Below are 16,546 nucleotides of genomic sequence, written 5' to 3' on the forward strand. Positions count from 1 at the left end.
CAACAATAACCAGATCAAGAAATACCCTGTTATATCAGATTTACCACCATCCCACTGCTTCTTTTATTCTATCTGACCTTAAATGTTAAGAAAACTTTTTAGCACACAGGAAGTTATAGAACCAGCCGTCTCTATCAGTCTGTCGAACACAAAACTCCTAAAAACCTGAAATGTTCGCTTTAAGAAGCTGAAGAGTGTTGATCCTTGAAATAAAACCTTGGAGACAGATCAGCTGTTTGTCATGACGTTAGTTTTATTGCCATTGGTTTAGTCTGTAGTGAATGAGCACAGTGATCACAGCATGGAGACCCTCGCAGGGGTCAGAGGTCAATGAAACACAGGTGACATCATCAGGGCTCGGCATCGACTCTTTCCTCATCCTCTCATTTCTTTTGTTTTTATGGCTGGTGTCATATCAACGCCGAGCCCCGAGTGTGGTCTCTACCGTTAACACAGTTACTCGTTAATTCAGCTACTTTTCATTTTCAGTTATTTTCTAATCTACAGTTATGGATGGAAGACTGCGTTTACAGGAAGTCACAGAGACACAGACACTTTAAAAATGGCCGACAGGTGAATGACTGAGGTCACCATGTTTGATCTGTTTGGGCTGGAAACAAAACTACATCCACTTTAATGTAGTGCTAAGTTGGAAGATATTATTTCTCGGATGCTTAGATAGTCTGACAAGAAAGACAGTCATCAAATTAAAGACTCTCTTTAATAACTTTTTGATATTTGTTGAAACAAATTTACTGAATGAAGTCGGTTTTTCTTTTAGTAATAATCCTTAAATTGACTGCTAGGCATGTTTGACTGTTTCCATTCTCTGATTTATCCGTAAATTTCCACACTTTGACAGAGCAGATAGAATGTTACTTATAGAACGTAGAAGTAACCCCGAATCTAAGAATACACAGTTATTGTTTGTTTGTTGTGGTTAAATTGGGTCACAGCTCTAAGAGGAGAAGGAAGCTTCAGTTCAAACCACTTTTTAACTGTTGCCCATACCTCTATGCAGACAATGTCATGGTTTATGCCACAGGTTTCCAAAAAGCATATTTTTTTGATGCACAACTTAAAAAATGTCTTAATTTTGAATTAACCTGTTTATCTGGTTAAAATCAAGTTTATTTCTTAAAGATTTTATCAGATAAAGCTGTGATGTGTGATGATTTAATGAAATGTTTGAAAAAGACTACCAGTTTGTTACAAACAGGAACCTTTCGATTGTTTTTTTTTTTTGTTTGTTTGTTTTTTTTTTACTGCTGTCCTAGGAAATTTACACACCTTCCTCAAGAATTTCACCAGTGAAAAGAAAGGAGAAATCTCCCTGATTCTAAAATTGTATGTTTCATGTTTGAACATTCAGGTCTAATCGATTTATGATGCTAAAAAGACAAGGTTTGACAGATGTTTCAGTGTTGACAACTCCTGTATGCAGATGATGTTATGCTTTACATTACAGGTCTCCAAAGAAAAGCTTATTTTTAAGGAGAATGTCATTAAGGTTTAATCTCAAATCAACCTGTTAATCTGATGAACTTCAGTGTAGTTTCAGAAATGAATGCCTTTTATAGAAGATTAAACTGTAATCACTGAATTACCAATCAAATTACTTGTGCTTAATTCAGCGGCTTGTAACAAACAAGCTTGTTTAAATTTTATTTCCTAGTGAATTTGGAAAACTTGTACAAGAGTAAACAGATGTTAAGGGAAAGTAGAAGTCACCCTTCATCCAAAAAAAAGCATTTTTAATGTTTGTATGTTCAGGTTGCCACAGGGAGATTTGGTGTATTTAGCCTTTGCTACCTCTGTATGCAGACGATGTTATTCTTTATGTGAGAGATTCCAAAAAACGCATTCTATGGTTAAAGCCATAGTGAAGGGGAAATATTTAAATGAGCCTGATTATCTGATTAAACTGACTTTGTGATTGTTTTGCACTTAAAGCTTTAATAAATTAAAGAGTTCAGTTACTTTACAGACGTGTTTTAGCTACTGAGCAGAAGGATGTTGACAGATGCTTCTTGTCTAGCATTTTGGTTTTCATTCTGTTTTTGTTCTGACATTTTTCAGTGGTATGTTCCCACATTTGGGATTTTCTGTTTCCAGCCCAAACACTATGGGGTTTCCCAAAAGAGGAGAGCGCCCCCTGCTGGCTGCTACTTCATCCGACCTCTGCAGCTTCCCAAGAAACTCAAAGGTAGAAACCTTACTTTGAAATCATGTTTGTGTATTTTTGACCATTTCTCAGGAGCACCAGTGACATTTCATAAAACCAACTGGAAAAGAAAGAAAATAAATTTCACAGTCATCATCAAAACAAAACAAACAAAAAAAAAAATCATACTTCTCCATGTTCCCTTAAAGTTCCATTGTTGTCTTTTTGTTGTTTGGAGATTTTAAAAATAAAAAAAAAACACTTTGGCAATGTTTTTGGCTATAAAATCACTGACAGTATTTCTCAAAATAATCTAAAAAATAATCTACATTAAAACAAAGATGAAAATAAAAAATTTGATCGAGTTCAGATTTTGAAAGTCGTGCTGAGATTTACTCTGGATCAGCTGATTTTTTTAACAGAACATTCAGGTGGATTCTGGGAAACAGGCGCTCTCTGCTGATGGAAAGTGACGGTGAAGTTTGTCGGACAGAAACGATGATAAAGACCAGCAGCAGGAAGTTCACATTTTTAGATTATTTAACTGACGTCTCAAAATGTTAAATTATGACAAAGATGTCATGAAAGAGTCAGAACAATCATGCTTTCAGTCGTTCTTTTAACCAAGGAGTAGATTTTGGACATCTAGGCTCCAGGTGACTGGGCCTCATGTTCATTCCCTGCTTGTGACCGCAGTATCTCAAGAACCTTTGAACGGATTTTCTTCAAACTTTGCACAGATATCTACTCTGACTCAAGGATGAGCTGATTAGATTTAGGAAGGAATAAGTAAAGGTGTCTGGGCCTTACATTCATCCATATCTATCCCTATTATCTGTTGGTTGGAAACTTGGCTGAGGCGTGTAACTGCCTGCTGGTGGTTCTAGTTTCCTATAATGTTAAAATTTTCTTCAACTGGCCATTTAGGTTAAGTTTAGACACCACTACTTTTGCATTTGTCCATACCTATTTGTAGTTTTAAATCAGCTTTCCTGCAGTCATATTAACATGTTCTTTTTTTTCCATCAGATTGGATTTCCCGCCCGCTGCTCTGGTCTGGATCAGTGATTCTGTCAGTGATTTTTTTTTGGCTGAAGAGCACAAAGACGACGTGACATGAAACAACATCATCATTTGGTAATGTACATTAACATTTCTTCATATTTTTATTTGTTTCACATGGCTGTAGATCTGTAGTTTTTCACGCTCTGACCCTCCCAGGCTCCCGTCTAACATAAAAGATTAAAAAAAAAAAAAAAAAACGTTTATAATAATGAATTTTAAAAAATCTACATTTCTAACATCACTTTTATCTCTAGATAAAAAATACAGCTTTGGGTTAGTTTGATTAGTTCGGTATTATTTTAAAGTGGCACTTAATAAAAACATTAAACCTCTAATCTCTCTAGTTTAAATTCAGGATTAATGATCTGTCACTTTAATTGGATTATTTTAAATCGAGCCTGCTAACCAGCCAATCAGCTCCGACTAAACCGACTTTTATTAATTAATTAATTAATTAGTTAATTACATCCTCTGTTTTCTTTTGTTTCCAGTTTTAATATTTTCTTTTAATCTTGTATTTCCAACAGGAAAACTTTAAGTAATGATGATCAGAATTTTAGACAAAAACTTTGAATTTATTTATTTATTTTGGTACCTGATTATTTATTGAATATATAAATGCACTGCAATAAACTGTAATTTGACAGACCGTCTTTGAAAAAATATAGCCATGAATTAGTGTTTTGTGGCCATGAATAAGGATTTTGTGTGCAAATTTTACTTATTTTGTTGCCACAAATTGGTATGTTGTGGCCATGAACTAGTATTTTGTGGCCATGAATTAGAATTTTGTTGCCACAAAATAGTATTTTGTGGCCATGATTTAGTATTTTGTGGCAACGAATTAGTATTTCATTGCCTCAAATTAGTATTTGTGCGCACATTATACTTGTTTTGTTGCCACAAGTTAGTATTTAGTGGCCGCAAATTAGTATATTGTGTGCACATTATACTTTTTTCATTGCCACAAATTAGTATTTAGTGGCCACGATTTAGTATTTTGTGGCCACGAATTTAGTATTTCGTGGCCATGAATTAGTATCACGTGCGCACGTCACATTTATTTTGTGGCCACAGTTTAATTTTCTTTTATCACGTCATGGCTGGGGCTCCGTAAATTAAAGTTCAATATGAAAAATCAAACAACTGCTTTCTTTTGGACATTTCCGATCCTTAACTATAAACTTCTCTTATCCTCTGATTTCACCTCAGTTGACTTTGTTGTCCCATTTCTGAAATAATTTATTTTATTTTTTCACTTTCTACCATGCTTTTGATAGTTTAAAGCATGTTTGATAGATTTAAAAATATTTATATTTTTATTGTGCATATTATTAGCTCGTCGCCAATGATTTTTTAGTCTATATGATTATTTTTATTTTATTATAATCATTAATAATTAGATTAAATTTTAAAATACAGATGTTCGTGGTTGGCTGGCTCGGTCTTTGTCTGTCATTCTGAGGCTCTGACTGGCTAGAAAACAGGATGTAAAAAGGATTGTTTTTATTGAAACATCCTGGTTAAACCAAGTTTGGTTCCCTTTTCTTTAGGGCCTTTAAAAGTCAACACTGGGTATAAAATGGCAGACTGAGCTGATTGGCGAGTGACGTTTGTGCTTGCAGATTTTTTCATATAACTGATCGTCTATAATGTGGGTTTTCAGAGTAAATTTCCTCTTTTATTGCTAGCTTCTGGAAGCTTCCTGCCTTTTTGGATGTGTGGTGTAGTGTTGGTATTTTTAGCACAGGAGCAGCTCCTCATGTTACCGAGGTAGCTCCAGGATTTCTGGACTGTTCATTACACACGTTAAAATTTTAACTGATGGCCTTTTTTCTCTGTCAGGCTCCCAATCGGCAGTTTTATATTTTTTAACATAAAGTGTCTAACCGTCTCCCTTTGAATGTAAAATATATGAAAACTTCTCTCTGCTTTAAAACCAAAATACTGAGGTGATCTGAGCCGTGGGGGGTCTGAGGGAAAAACAAACATTTTCAATAAAACACACACACACAAAAAAAAATCATCTAAAGCTAAAACTCTTCAAACACTTTAGCACTTGAGCAAATTAGAAATCAATAAAGAAAAAAATATCCCTTTCGTAGTGTGTTCACAGCCACACAGAGCCTTAACATCACTGCATCGCAGCAAACCCGCCAAAATAAAAGCCCCACCCCTCGCTGCTTGTTCACGTTAAACGGTCAGACACAACTTAAAGGCTCTCGGCACCAATTTATGACATCAAATAAAGAATTTAGAACAAGTCTGAACTCAGGGCTGTAAAACATGGCCCGAAATAGTTGAACTGAACAAAAACATCAAGATTGTGTTAACATTTTTAATTTGTTATTTTCATTGGTGTTAAAGAACCTTTAAAAAGGCAGAGGATTTTAATATTCTTATAATAATCCCCGCCTGGTGGCAGCCGACACCGCAGATGCTGCTGATGAGATATTTGCATAAGAATCAGTTTTATTTTGAAAGTCTGAACATAAGGTGAGGTAGCCTGAAGCTCTGGTCGGTCGCTTCATGCGGCGTGTCACTCGTGTCTGCCGGCTAAACGTGAACAATCAGTCATAAATCACCATCATTGCATTTCCATACTGCATCAAATATAGATAACACACATATTTAATATATATTTATATTATTTATATCTGCCGTACTGTATCAGCAACAAAATAAATCTCTGATTCATTTTACAATATGTAAAACAAAAGAACTTTCCTAACACGAGTCAAAGTGCTAGCAAACATTATTTTACAACAATGCTCTGATGTATTTTAGTTGAATTTACATTCCAATCATCGTGTCTGTCTGTGATTTGTGGACTGGAAGTGGTTGCTAAGAGACAGAGTTGTAGACACGCCCCCGCAGACTGCTGATTTGTGGGAAATGTAAACCAGAGCTGGACACAGGACGTCCTGTAGAGCTCTGTGATTGGCCAGTCAACCGTTGGGCTCTAAAGTTAAGACAACGACTTAAGGCAACGCTCGGCGCAGGCTGAGTCCTCCGGCTCTCATCTCAACACCAAATATGAAAGCAGATTTACTGAATATACATATATTGTAATGTATTAACTTTAACTGCCCTTACATATGTTATTAAGTGGAGTTTTTGATCTGATTTAAGTTAAATAATCAAACTTTGGGAGGCTATTTTTACCCTAAAACAATCAGAATTCTTGTTTATACCTTCATTACAACTTTACAGTCTTTTTTATTATTGAACAGGGCTGTTAAATTATATATTTATTAATAATCAATAGCTGAATTTGGATGGGTAATCATTGTTAGTTGCAGTTTTAATAACATTTCCCATTTGCATGTTTAGAACTGAACTATTTTGCCCTTTGTTGGACAGAGTTATACATGAAGAAGTATGCAAGAGTGCATGTACTAAATGACTCATTGATGGCGGGTTTATATGAGAGCATTAAACTCTTCAGGAGTTCATGTTTAGTTACTTTTGCTGGGGTGTAGCACAGGGTGGAAAAGGGCACTGATTACCCAGGCCAACAGTAAGGAGGGGCCCTCAACTAAAAGTGTGTTTTTATCTATTTTTTCTCAGTAATTAGTGTCATTATTGAATCAAAAGCAACAAAATGAATGTGTCAACAGACTGAAATTTGCATCAAATGGTATAGTCCAGTGCTGCGGAATAATCCAAATAAATTTAATTTAACCACAGTAAAAATATTGCTCCTAAATAGAGAAACTATGCTTCAAAAATTTGTTAAAAAAGCATATAGATTTGTAATAAAAAAAGATGCAACATTTATTGCTTGGCTAGCCAGTTGAGGGGGGAGTAATATTTTTTCTGGGTGCCCAAAATTTCTAGCTGCGCCTCTGTAAGTAACCAAAATAAGGTGGTAATAATGTTCTTTATTTTGCTTTTACTTTGGGTATTTTACTTCCTGTTTGAATAAAAAGCTGTTTTATTTTGAAAGAAAATAAGGAAGCAAAAGCTTAACTAGGGACAAAAGAACTTAATAGAGATAGAAAAGTAAAATATGTGGCAGGAAGTGTAAAACTAACAATATCAGAAAGTGCAGAAAACTTTGAATGCACTTTGGTCAGTTGAGCTGTCTGTAGCTATGGTAGCTTAACTACGGTGGCTCTAAAAGGACAGAAAAAGAATGCAATTAATGTGATTTTAATAGTTAATTTGCCAACATACCTTTTTTTAAACCACAGATTTGTCAACAAAAAGAAAAGTTGTGCGACATTTTCCTTAAATTTAGCAACTTCCTACAAATTTTGCTTTAATTAGAACATTTTTGCTACTTCTGCACTAATATCCATGAAGAGCTTACTGCACTCAAACATACATAAATTTGATGACTTACTTTATCAGATGCATGAAAGGAAGATTTTAAATGTGTTAAAAGAATCTGTTAAAAATCCTTAAAATGACATTTATGTATTTGGATATTTTGAAGACGCCTCCAGAGGTCAAACGGAGCTGATGATTGGACGGAGTTTACATCTGTCATGTTTTAAACCCCACCTTGAGAAAATGAAAGTAAAACTTTCACATTAACTTTCAGGCGTGCTACAGGAGATGGAGACGTTTTTAGGAGCTCAGCGTTGACGGCGCCGTCATGACGAGGCAGAGAAGAAGAAGAAGGAGGAGAATGTGTTGGCAGTTCTGAGCCCTGGTCTGGAACGGCCCTGCAGGGCAAACATCGCTCTGTTTGGCACTTCATTGATCCGGGGACGCAGAACGAAGCACGACCCTCGACCTGATTCTCATGCAGGTCTGACACAGATCACGAAGGGTTAAAAAGTTTGATTAGGTGAGATCTCAGTCTGTGTTTTTTTTTTAAGTTTCTCTCTGACTTACTGAAGCGGCGTTGTGAATTCTCATCAGAGCTTCCCTTCTCACTTTAGATCTGTTGTTTCCTGAGTGAATCAAGTCTCGTCGAGACGGTCCAGCAGAGGTCAAAGGTCAAACCACACACTGCTCAGGAATAAGACTGTTCTGGGATCAGAAGAACGAGTTGGAGAGTTCAGAGCTGCTCTGATATGTCAGAGAATCGGTTTAAATGGACTCAGAGCCTGATTCAGTGAGAGACTGTGGCTGCTAATATCTGCAGAAATCACTCATTTGCTCACTCTATCTTCTGAATCTCGAGGTTTTATGGATAAGGTATGAAGCTCTGATGATATTCAGACACAAACAGGCCCATGCAGCTGTGGTGCTGCATGCAGTTTGCTCTTGTTTTGTGTCTGAATCAGGAGAGAAGCAGACGTGATATGTGCTTTAGTGTTTCAAACCAAGCTTCGTCCCTGAACGTGCCCTAACTGCCTGCATGTGGTGCAGCACAATCTTAATGCTTCTGCAGACCAAGACATTCTGGACAATGCTATGCTTCCAACTGTGTGGCAACAGTTTGGGGAAGGCCCTTTTCTATTCCAGCATGACTGTGCCCCAGTGACCAAAGACTAAACCTCATTTTCATCACCAAAGATCTATTTCTAGCTGGTCTTAGTCTCATCTTTCCGTAAAAAAAGGCAGTTTTTAGTCAGAGTTTGAGCTGACAAATTTAACACTGGGCTGTTTGCCCAGATGATCGCATGATGGCTCATTCAAACATGAGAAAACAGCACCAGCTATGCTGCTGTGCAGCAGAGACGCCCTCTGCTCTGCAGCACAGTTAAGGGACTATTTTACCCTTTTTACTGTTTTTCCTAAATTTGTCTTTTTCCAGTTTTAGCAGCTACTTTCCTTTAGTGCAGTGGTGCTCCAATAGTCTGGCCTCAGGACCCACCAGTCTGTCTTACAACAGATCGCAACCCAAGTGCCCAAAAAAATTTCACCAATGCATGTTAAGTTAATTGAATATGTTGCAGTTTGGAGCATGACTGGACCAAAACGCCTGATATAGAAAAAAAGAAAAGGGACAAAACTGACAAATTTTCTACCCTCTTTCCCCATCATGTGTCAATTTTAGCCAATTTTCCAGAAAACTTGTGAAATAACTTAATTATCATGGGAAAAGTAGACATTTATTGGAAGAAGAGGTGATAAATCAGCTGAAATATTGATCAAACATTTAAATTGAGCCAATTTCACAGTAAAACAGGGTAAAATAAAAGGTATCGATTGATGTCCAATAAGGATTTAGGGACTTTCTGCCACCATTTTTTCCAGACACCTAGTTGTGACCACTGAAAACTGCTTCACGACCCACCAGTTGAGAACCACTTCCTTAGTGAATCAGGCCCTGAGTCTTGACGTAGTTTGTATTTTAGATTGAACAATCACAGCGTCACATAAAGTGCTGTCACGCCGCAGAGAGGCGAGTTTAACACAGAACCAGAACAATTTGCTGATGCATCGGGGTCAGTTCCCATCCTGGCAGCGTGGTGAGTTCAAGGACCGGTTATAGCTCTGTAACAGGAACTTCTACTTTGCTCAAGTCCTGCAGACAATCAGACACTCTGATATGGACGCTTTTCCATTTCCTAGTGTTTTAAAATTCTGCACATAAATTTGGAAGATAATTGCAAGATAAGGACTCAGGATCTTCCTATTTTCTTCTGATTGACCACAGGACTGAAGAGTGTTTTCTTTCCTGCTACGAAGCAAAAGACCTCTGTTGATTTTCTGAGTCAGTCAGTCTGCCTGTCTACAACTCTGCCTTAATAAACAACCATCACACAAACACAATTCTCTAAAATATGCATGATTTTTTTTATCCACACATTCAGATGTTGAGCTTGAAAGTTGCAAAGGTGCAGCTACAGGACGCTAAAGTTCTGGTCCCTGTGCTGATGATGAGAAAACAGAGAAGGTGTTTGTGTGATGGCTGTTTATTGGGTATTTGTGTTATATCTCCAACCTAAGACAAGATTGCATTGATACCATTCACCAAAGGTTAAAGTTCAACCTGATGGGAGGCTTTCAGCAGCGAAAACTTTCCAATTGTTCCTCTTCAGCTCCTCCAGGGTCTGCTGTTTCATGGAAATAATTGCATTTCATCCTTTAAAATAGTCAAAGGGAATAATATTTACATTTTCTGTGTTTAGAACCAGTGGAATAGAAGCCCTTTACAGTCAAAGAAGCCTTCAATCTGCTGGTTTAAGGGACGTTTAGTCTGGTGTGGTATAAAAACTCTCCTGGAGGAGCTTCTTCTTCTCTCCTTTTCTACACAGGTTTGAAAATCCTGCGTCGCTTTGGTGTGGAGGAGAACAATCAGTCATCAGAGGTGATTCATCGGTTGATCAGTTAATCCAGGGAGGCGTAACAGAGGACTGATGGATCACTGAAGAGTCCACTCTGACGTCGGGATGAGGATGAAGGTCGGCGGCAATCTTGTCTCAGGTGGGAGGGATATATGGAGGGATGATGTAGATGGAGGAGTGTGATTGGTGGAGTCCGCCCTACATGACGCTCTCAAAGATGATGACTTTGTTGTCGTCGGTGCCGGGGGACAGAGACGTCAGGGACTTGATGTCAGGGGCCATGTACTCCATGTGATGGGCCCCCCAGACGGGACAGGTCAGATGAAGCCAGCGCTAAAACAGACGGGCAGAGAGGAAATATTAAGATTTAGGTACAACATGATACCCTAGGACAGTGTTACTCAACCCTGCTCAACCACAGAGCCAAATTGTTGAAAAATATCTTTGCAAAAGCCACAATCTAAGTGATGAAAAGTGGCAAAAATGGCTTGAAGTAGCAATAAAAATAAGTTAAAGATGGCAAAAATGGTCAAAAAGCAGCAGAAATGGGGATAAAAAGTGGAAGACATGGGTGAGAAGTTACAAAAAAATGAGTTACAGGTGGCAAAAAAATGGTCCAAAGTGGCAAAAAAAAAGTGAAAAGTGACTAAAATGGGTAAAAAGCAGTCAAGGGTGGAAAAAATGGGCAAAAAATAGGAAACAAGTGGTATTTAATGGCAAAAGGTAGCCTAACTGGGCAGAAAGTGCCGAAAAATGGTGAAAAAGGGTATAAACTGGGAAAAAATGGGAAACAAGTGGTATTTTATGGCAAAACTGAGGAAAAAGGAAACAAGTGGTATTTTATGGCAAAAGGTAGCTTAAATGGGCAAAAGTGGCAAAAAATGATGAAAAAGGTCAAAAATGGGCAAAAAGTAGAAAAAAAGTGGTATTTAATGACAAAAGGTAGCTTAAATGGGTGAAAAGTGGCAAAAATTGGTATAAAGGGGCAAAAAAGTTTCTCTTTTTCAAGGTTTTCTGTGGGAGTAATATTTAAAATTAAGACATAAAAGAGCCACGTGTGGCTCCAGAGCCACACTTTGAGTAACACTGCCATAGGATATGATGCTTCATGGCACAATACAATATAGAATAAAACAATAGAAGATGACAGGATATGATGAGGTAGAACCAGTGTTTAAGACTGTTTTGCCACTCAGCCCGACTGAAAGTGAAATGGCAGCAGTGCATACCCTCTAAAATAATGAATCTGCTCTGTCCCAATTTTTATGAGATGGATTTTAAACTAAAATTTAATCCACCCTTCCATAGTAAGCCCATAATTTCATTTGGTGAGTTTACTGGAATAAGCCTGGATTTACAGGGTCAGAAAAATCTAAGCCAATCAGAAGGCTTTGTAGTTCCAGAAAGATTTCTGTCCTTTTTCGTAAAATCTCTTTTCTCTTTTCGGAGTCTTCTACTCCAGTGGTTTTCAAATGTGGGAGTGCCGTAGCAATTTGTACAACCATACATAATCTCTGCAACTACACAATAACTTCAGTTCAGTCAAGACCATTTTGTGAAGAAACACAGAGTTTGCAAAGAAGGAGCTGGGATGGAGGAGGATTGTAAAAAGTGGTCTGAAGATGGCCAGTTTTGTATAGACATGGATTTGGTGTGCGTTGGACAAAAAAGGTTGAAAACCACTGTTCTAGTCGACCTGGCTATTCTTTAACGTATTATGTTTGCTGACCTCTCTGAAGGTTCCCTTGGCTCTGAACAGTTTGTAGATGAGGCTGACAGGGATGCACAGCATGGACGACAGAGCCAGACACCAGCCAATCACCTCGCCCCACCATGGGTAAACGTACACGTTATTATAGGTCAGCGGTTTGTAGTTCACCAGGTGGAACAAGAAGATTCCCTGTAGAGAGAGCAGGACGTTATGGAAAACACCAAAACAGACTGAAAATTGAATAATCCAACTGTTAGATGTATGTTTACTGCCTGACACACTCTGATGTGTTTGTCTATTTTTATATCTGCAGGTTTTTCACAGAGAATAGAGGCTGATCAGAGGAGCAGGGGGACACTCATCCCTCTCTACAGTAACACTCTCAGCTCTTCTTTTACTGAGGAGATATTTAAACTCCTGGATGTTCTCAGGAAACCCCAAAAGAAGCCAGCTACAGGCATCCTGGCTCTCCACCAGATATAATCTAGTTAATAATTCAAACTGTCTACAGTAGATGGTGTTTAAGGATGCTGGAGAACATTCCCTTTGGAAAACTATACAACAAGGGAGGCAAAGACATGCAATGTTTAGAGAAGCTTAGCTAACAACGATTATCTACTCAGTAACCAATAAAAACCCGAACAATCACTCAACATCTGCATGTTAACCAGCAGGTTATTACTCAGTCTTTCCCTAGTTATTTTCTTATTTATTACCAAGTAACTGCACCAGATTAACTACCAGATTGCTACTCATTTTTCCCCTGGATAACTACCAGTTAGTTACTCATTAGTTTCTTTGGGTTTTTTTTTTTTTGGGGGGGGGGGGTTACCTCATTTCAGTTTGTTAACAGACCTTTCTGTACCATTGCTTTAAACTTGGTTAAAACTTAATTAACTCTTTAAATAAGCTGTTAGTGTATTTATTTCAGAGTAGAGAACTGTGAAACAGTGTTCATCTACTGTGATGTTATATATCCAGTGGAAAAGATGCAAATACCTGTGATTCTATGTTGGTTAATATGGTATTTCCTTAGTGGAATTAAAGTTAGTCCTGCATATTTAATAGGAGCATTGAAAGAACACAGGCTCTTACTATAAAAATGTACCAGAGTAAAGACTTGAGAAAGCGGTGTGTGCATCTGTTTATGTGTACAAGTGTTGCTCTCACCATGCAGACACATGGAGTTATAAAGGACCAACACCACTTCATCCAGGGGAAAGGCCGATAGCCAATCATACGAGCTATATCATCCATGAAGCGGTCAGCACCTGCAAATAATCATCACAAAACAGCATTCATATATTGATCAAATACAGGAAATTACAACTATTACTATTACTTCTTTCACAGTTTTTAAATAAGTCCCTACATGTGTGCAATGATCTCTTTTTGAGGTACAGGTTATTTTTTCTTATAAGGCATGCTAAGAAAACTATTTGACTTATTATGACGTTTTCTGTCACTTTATAAAATGACATTTGCCAAAAATCATACGGTGACATTTTCTTATATGAGTTTTGTTTCATTTGACTGACTTTTGTTGAACAATTTTATATTATGTTTATTCTTGTGGAAAGTTGAAGTGGGAAAGATGCATATAGTTGTAATTTTTCACTAGTGAAGACCGTGTTTCCTGATTGTAAATAAAGCTGGTCCTGCATTGTTAGAATCAGTGAAAGAATGTGAGATTTTACTGTGAAAATGTACTGAAGTAAAGACTTGACAAAGCGGTGTGTGTCTGTTTGTGTTCACACATTTCCTTCGATTACATGAGCATTTCTCACACTAGAATAGTATGTTTATATAAGCTTGATGCCACAATTTTAACATATACTATCCAAAAAAAATTTACAAATGCTGAACTCACGTTTTCAAACACTATTCTGTCATTTTTTTTCACAAACTATACCTTGTTGTTTTACATACTATGTCATTATTAATTATGTTTTTTCACATACTATACTATTGTCATTTTTCACAAACTGTACTGTCGTTTTCCACATACTACACTTTCATTTTTTCACATGCTATACCTTATTGTTTTTTCACGTACTATACTATGTCGTCTTTTCAAATATTATACTGTCATTTTTTTTAACATACTATACTATGTCATTTTTTGACATACTATACCATGTTGTTTTTACATACTATATCATGTCGTTTTTTCAGATACTATACCATGTTGTTTTTTCACATACTATACTGTCGTTTCTACATACTATACTATGTCTTTTTTTCACATACTATACTGTTGTTTTTTTTTCACACACTATACTATGTCGTTTTCCACATACTATACAAAATTATTTTTTTCACATACTATACTTTGTCCTTTTTTTCACGCTACACCATGTCGTTTTTTTCCGCATACTATACTATGTTGTTTTTTTCACATACTTATACTGTTGTTTTCCACATACTATGCTATGTTGTTTTCCATGTACTATATGATGTGGTTTTTTTCACATACTATACTGTCATTTTTATTCACATACTATACAATGTCTTTTTTTTACATACCACAAAATGTATCTTTTTTTTAAATACTACACTGTCATTTTCCACATTCTATACTATGTCGTTTTTTCACATACTTTACCATGTTGTTTTTCACAAACTGTACTATGTGGTTTTTTCACATACCAAACTGTTGTTTTTTCATGTACTATACTATTTCATTTTTTCACATACTAAACTTTTGTTTTTCTCTTACTATACTGTCATTTTTCCACACACTAAACTGTCATTTTTTCACATACTATACCATGCTGTTTTCCACGTACTATGCAATTTCGTTTTTTCACATATACTGTCGTTTATTCACAAACTAGACTGTCATTTTTCACATATACCATGCTATGTAGTTTTTTCACGCACTATACCATGTCGTTTTTCTCATACTATACTATGTCATTTTCCACATACTATACAATGTCGTTTTTTCACATACTACACAATGTTTTTTCACATACCTTACAATGTCATTTTTTCACATACTATACTGTCGTTTTTTCACATATCATACTATGTTGTTTTATTCACACACTACAATATGTCGTCCACGTACTATACAATGTCTTTTTTTCACATGTCATACTATAACATTTTTTCACATACGATACTGTCGTTTTCTACATACTATACTGTTGTTTTTTCACGCACTTTATTATACCATGCTATGTAGTTATTTCACATTCTATACTATGTTGTTTGATTGATTTTCACATATCATACAATTGTTTTATTCACACACTGTCGTTTTTTTTTCACATAAACTATACCTCATCATTTTTTTACAAACTTTACTGTCATTTTTTACCTACTAAATTATGTCATTTTTTTCACATATTAAAATAGTTTGTGAAAAAAACCAACAGTTTAATACCTAAAAAAACGACATAGTATAGTATATGACAAAACAACATATGTTGTCGTTCTGCCACATACAATACTATGTTGTTATTAATGATGTTTTTCACATACTACATGTCATTTTTACAGTTTTTCACATACTATACTGTCATTTTTTCACACACTTTACAAGTCGTTTTTTCACATATACTATGTTGTTTTATTCACACACTATACTATGTCCATTTTTCACAGATACTATACTATGTCATTTTGACATACTATACTATGATGTTTTTTCACATACTTTACAAGTTGTTTTTTTACATACTATTTTTTATTCACACACTATACTGTACATTTTTCACAGATCCTATACTGTCATTTTGACATACTATACCGTCGTTTTTTCACATACTGAAATGTTGTTTTTTCACGCACTATACCATGTCATTTTTCTCATACTATACTATGTCATTTTCCACATACTATACAATGTTGTTTTTTCACATGCTAGACTACGTCGTTTTCTTACATACTATACCATGTCGTTTTTCACATATACCATACTATGTAGTTTTATCACATTCTATACTGTCTTTTTTCACATACTAAACTATCATTTTTTTCACGTACTATACTGTAGTTTTTCACATATTGTACTATGTTGTGTTATTCACACTCTATACTATGTCGTTTTCCATATATTATACTATGTTGTTTTTTTTCACATACTATACCATGTCATTTTTCACATATCATACTATGTTGTTTTATTCAAACACTATACTGTGTCTGTTTCTCACATATACAATACTTTATATAATACATTTTTTTACACATTAAACTACGTCGTTTTCTTACATACTATACTATGTCGTTTTTCACATACTAAACTGTCGTATTTTTTACACACTATAATGTGTCGTTTTCTCACATACTATACTATGTTGTTTTCCACATATTATACAATGTCGTTTTTTTCAGAGACTACACAATGTCATTTTTTCACATACCATACTATGTCGTTTTTTCATTATTCTGGTGTTTTTATTCACA

The 16,546-nt window shown here is 36.0% G+C and overlaps 1 protein-coding gene across 1 annotated transcript in view; it reads right to left on the reverse strand.

Annotated features, from left to right (window-relative positions):
• Positions 1 to 233: 233 nt before the first annotated feature.
• slc6a8 (solute carrier family 6 member 8) overlaps positions 234 to 16,546 on the reverse strand; it is an 85,002-nt gene continuing 68,689 nt past the window's right edge. Inside the window, exons 12-14 of the mRNA XM_041799635.1 lie at positions 13,301 to 13,401; positions 12,149 to 12,319; positions 234 to 10,752 (exon numbers count right to left, since the gene is read on the reverse strand). Coding sequence (XP_041655569.1) covers positions 10,618 to 10,752; positions 12,149 to 12,319; positions 13,301 to 13,401 — 407 coding nt within the window. The 3' untranslated portion in view covers positions 234 to 10,617. The remainder of the gene's footprint in view (positions 10,753 to 12,148; positions 12,320 to 13,300; positions 13,402 to 16,546) is intronic.

This window comes from Cheilinus undulatus, linkage group 11 (assembly GCF_018320785.1).
Source record: "Cheilinus undulatus linkage group 11, ASM1832078v1, whole genome shotgun sequence".
Taxonomy (NCBI): domain Eukaryota; kingdom Metazoa; phylum Chordata; class Actinopteri; order Labriformes; family Labridae; genus Cheilinus; species Cheilinus undulatus.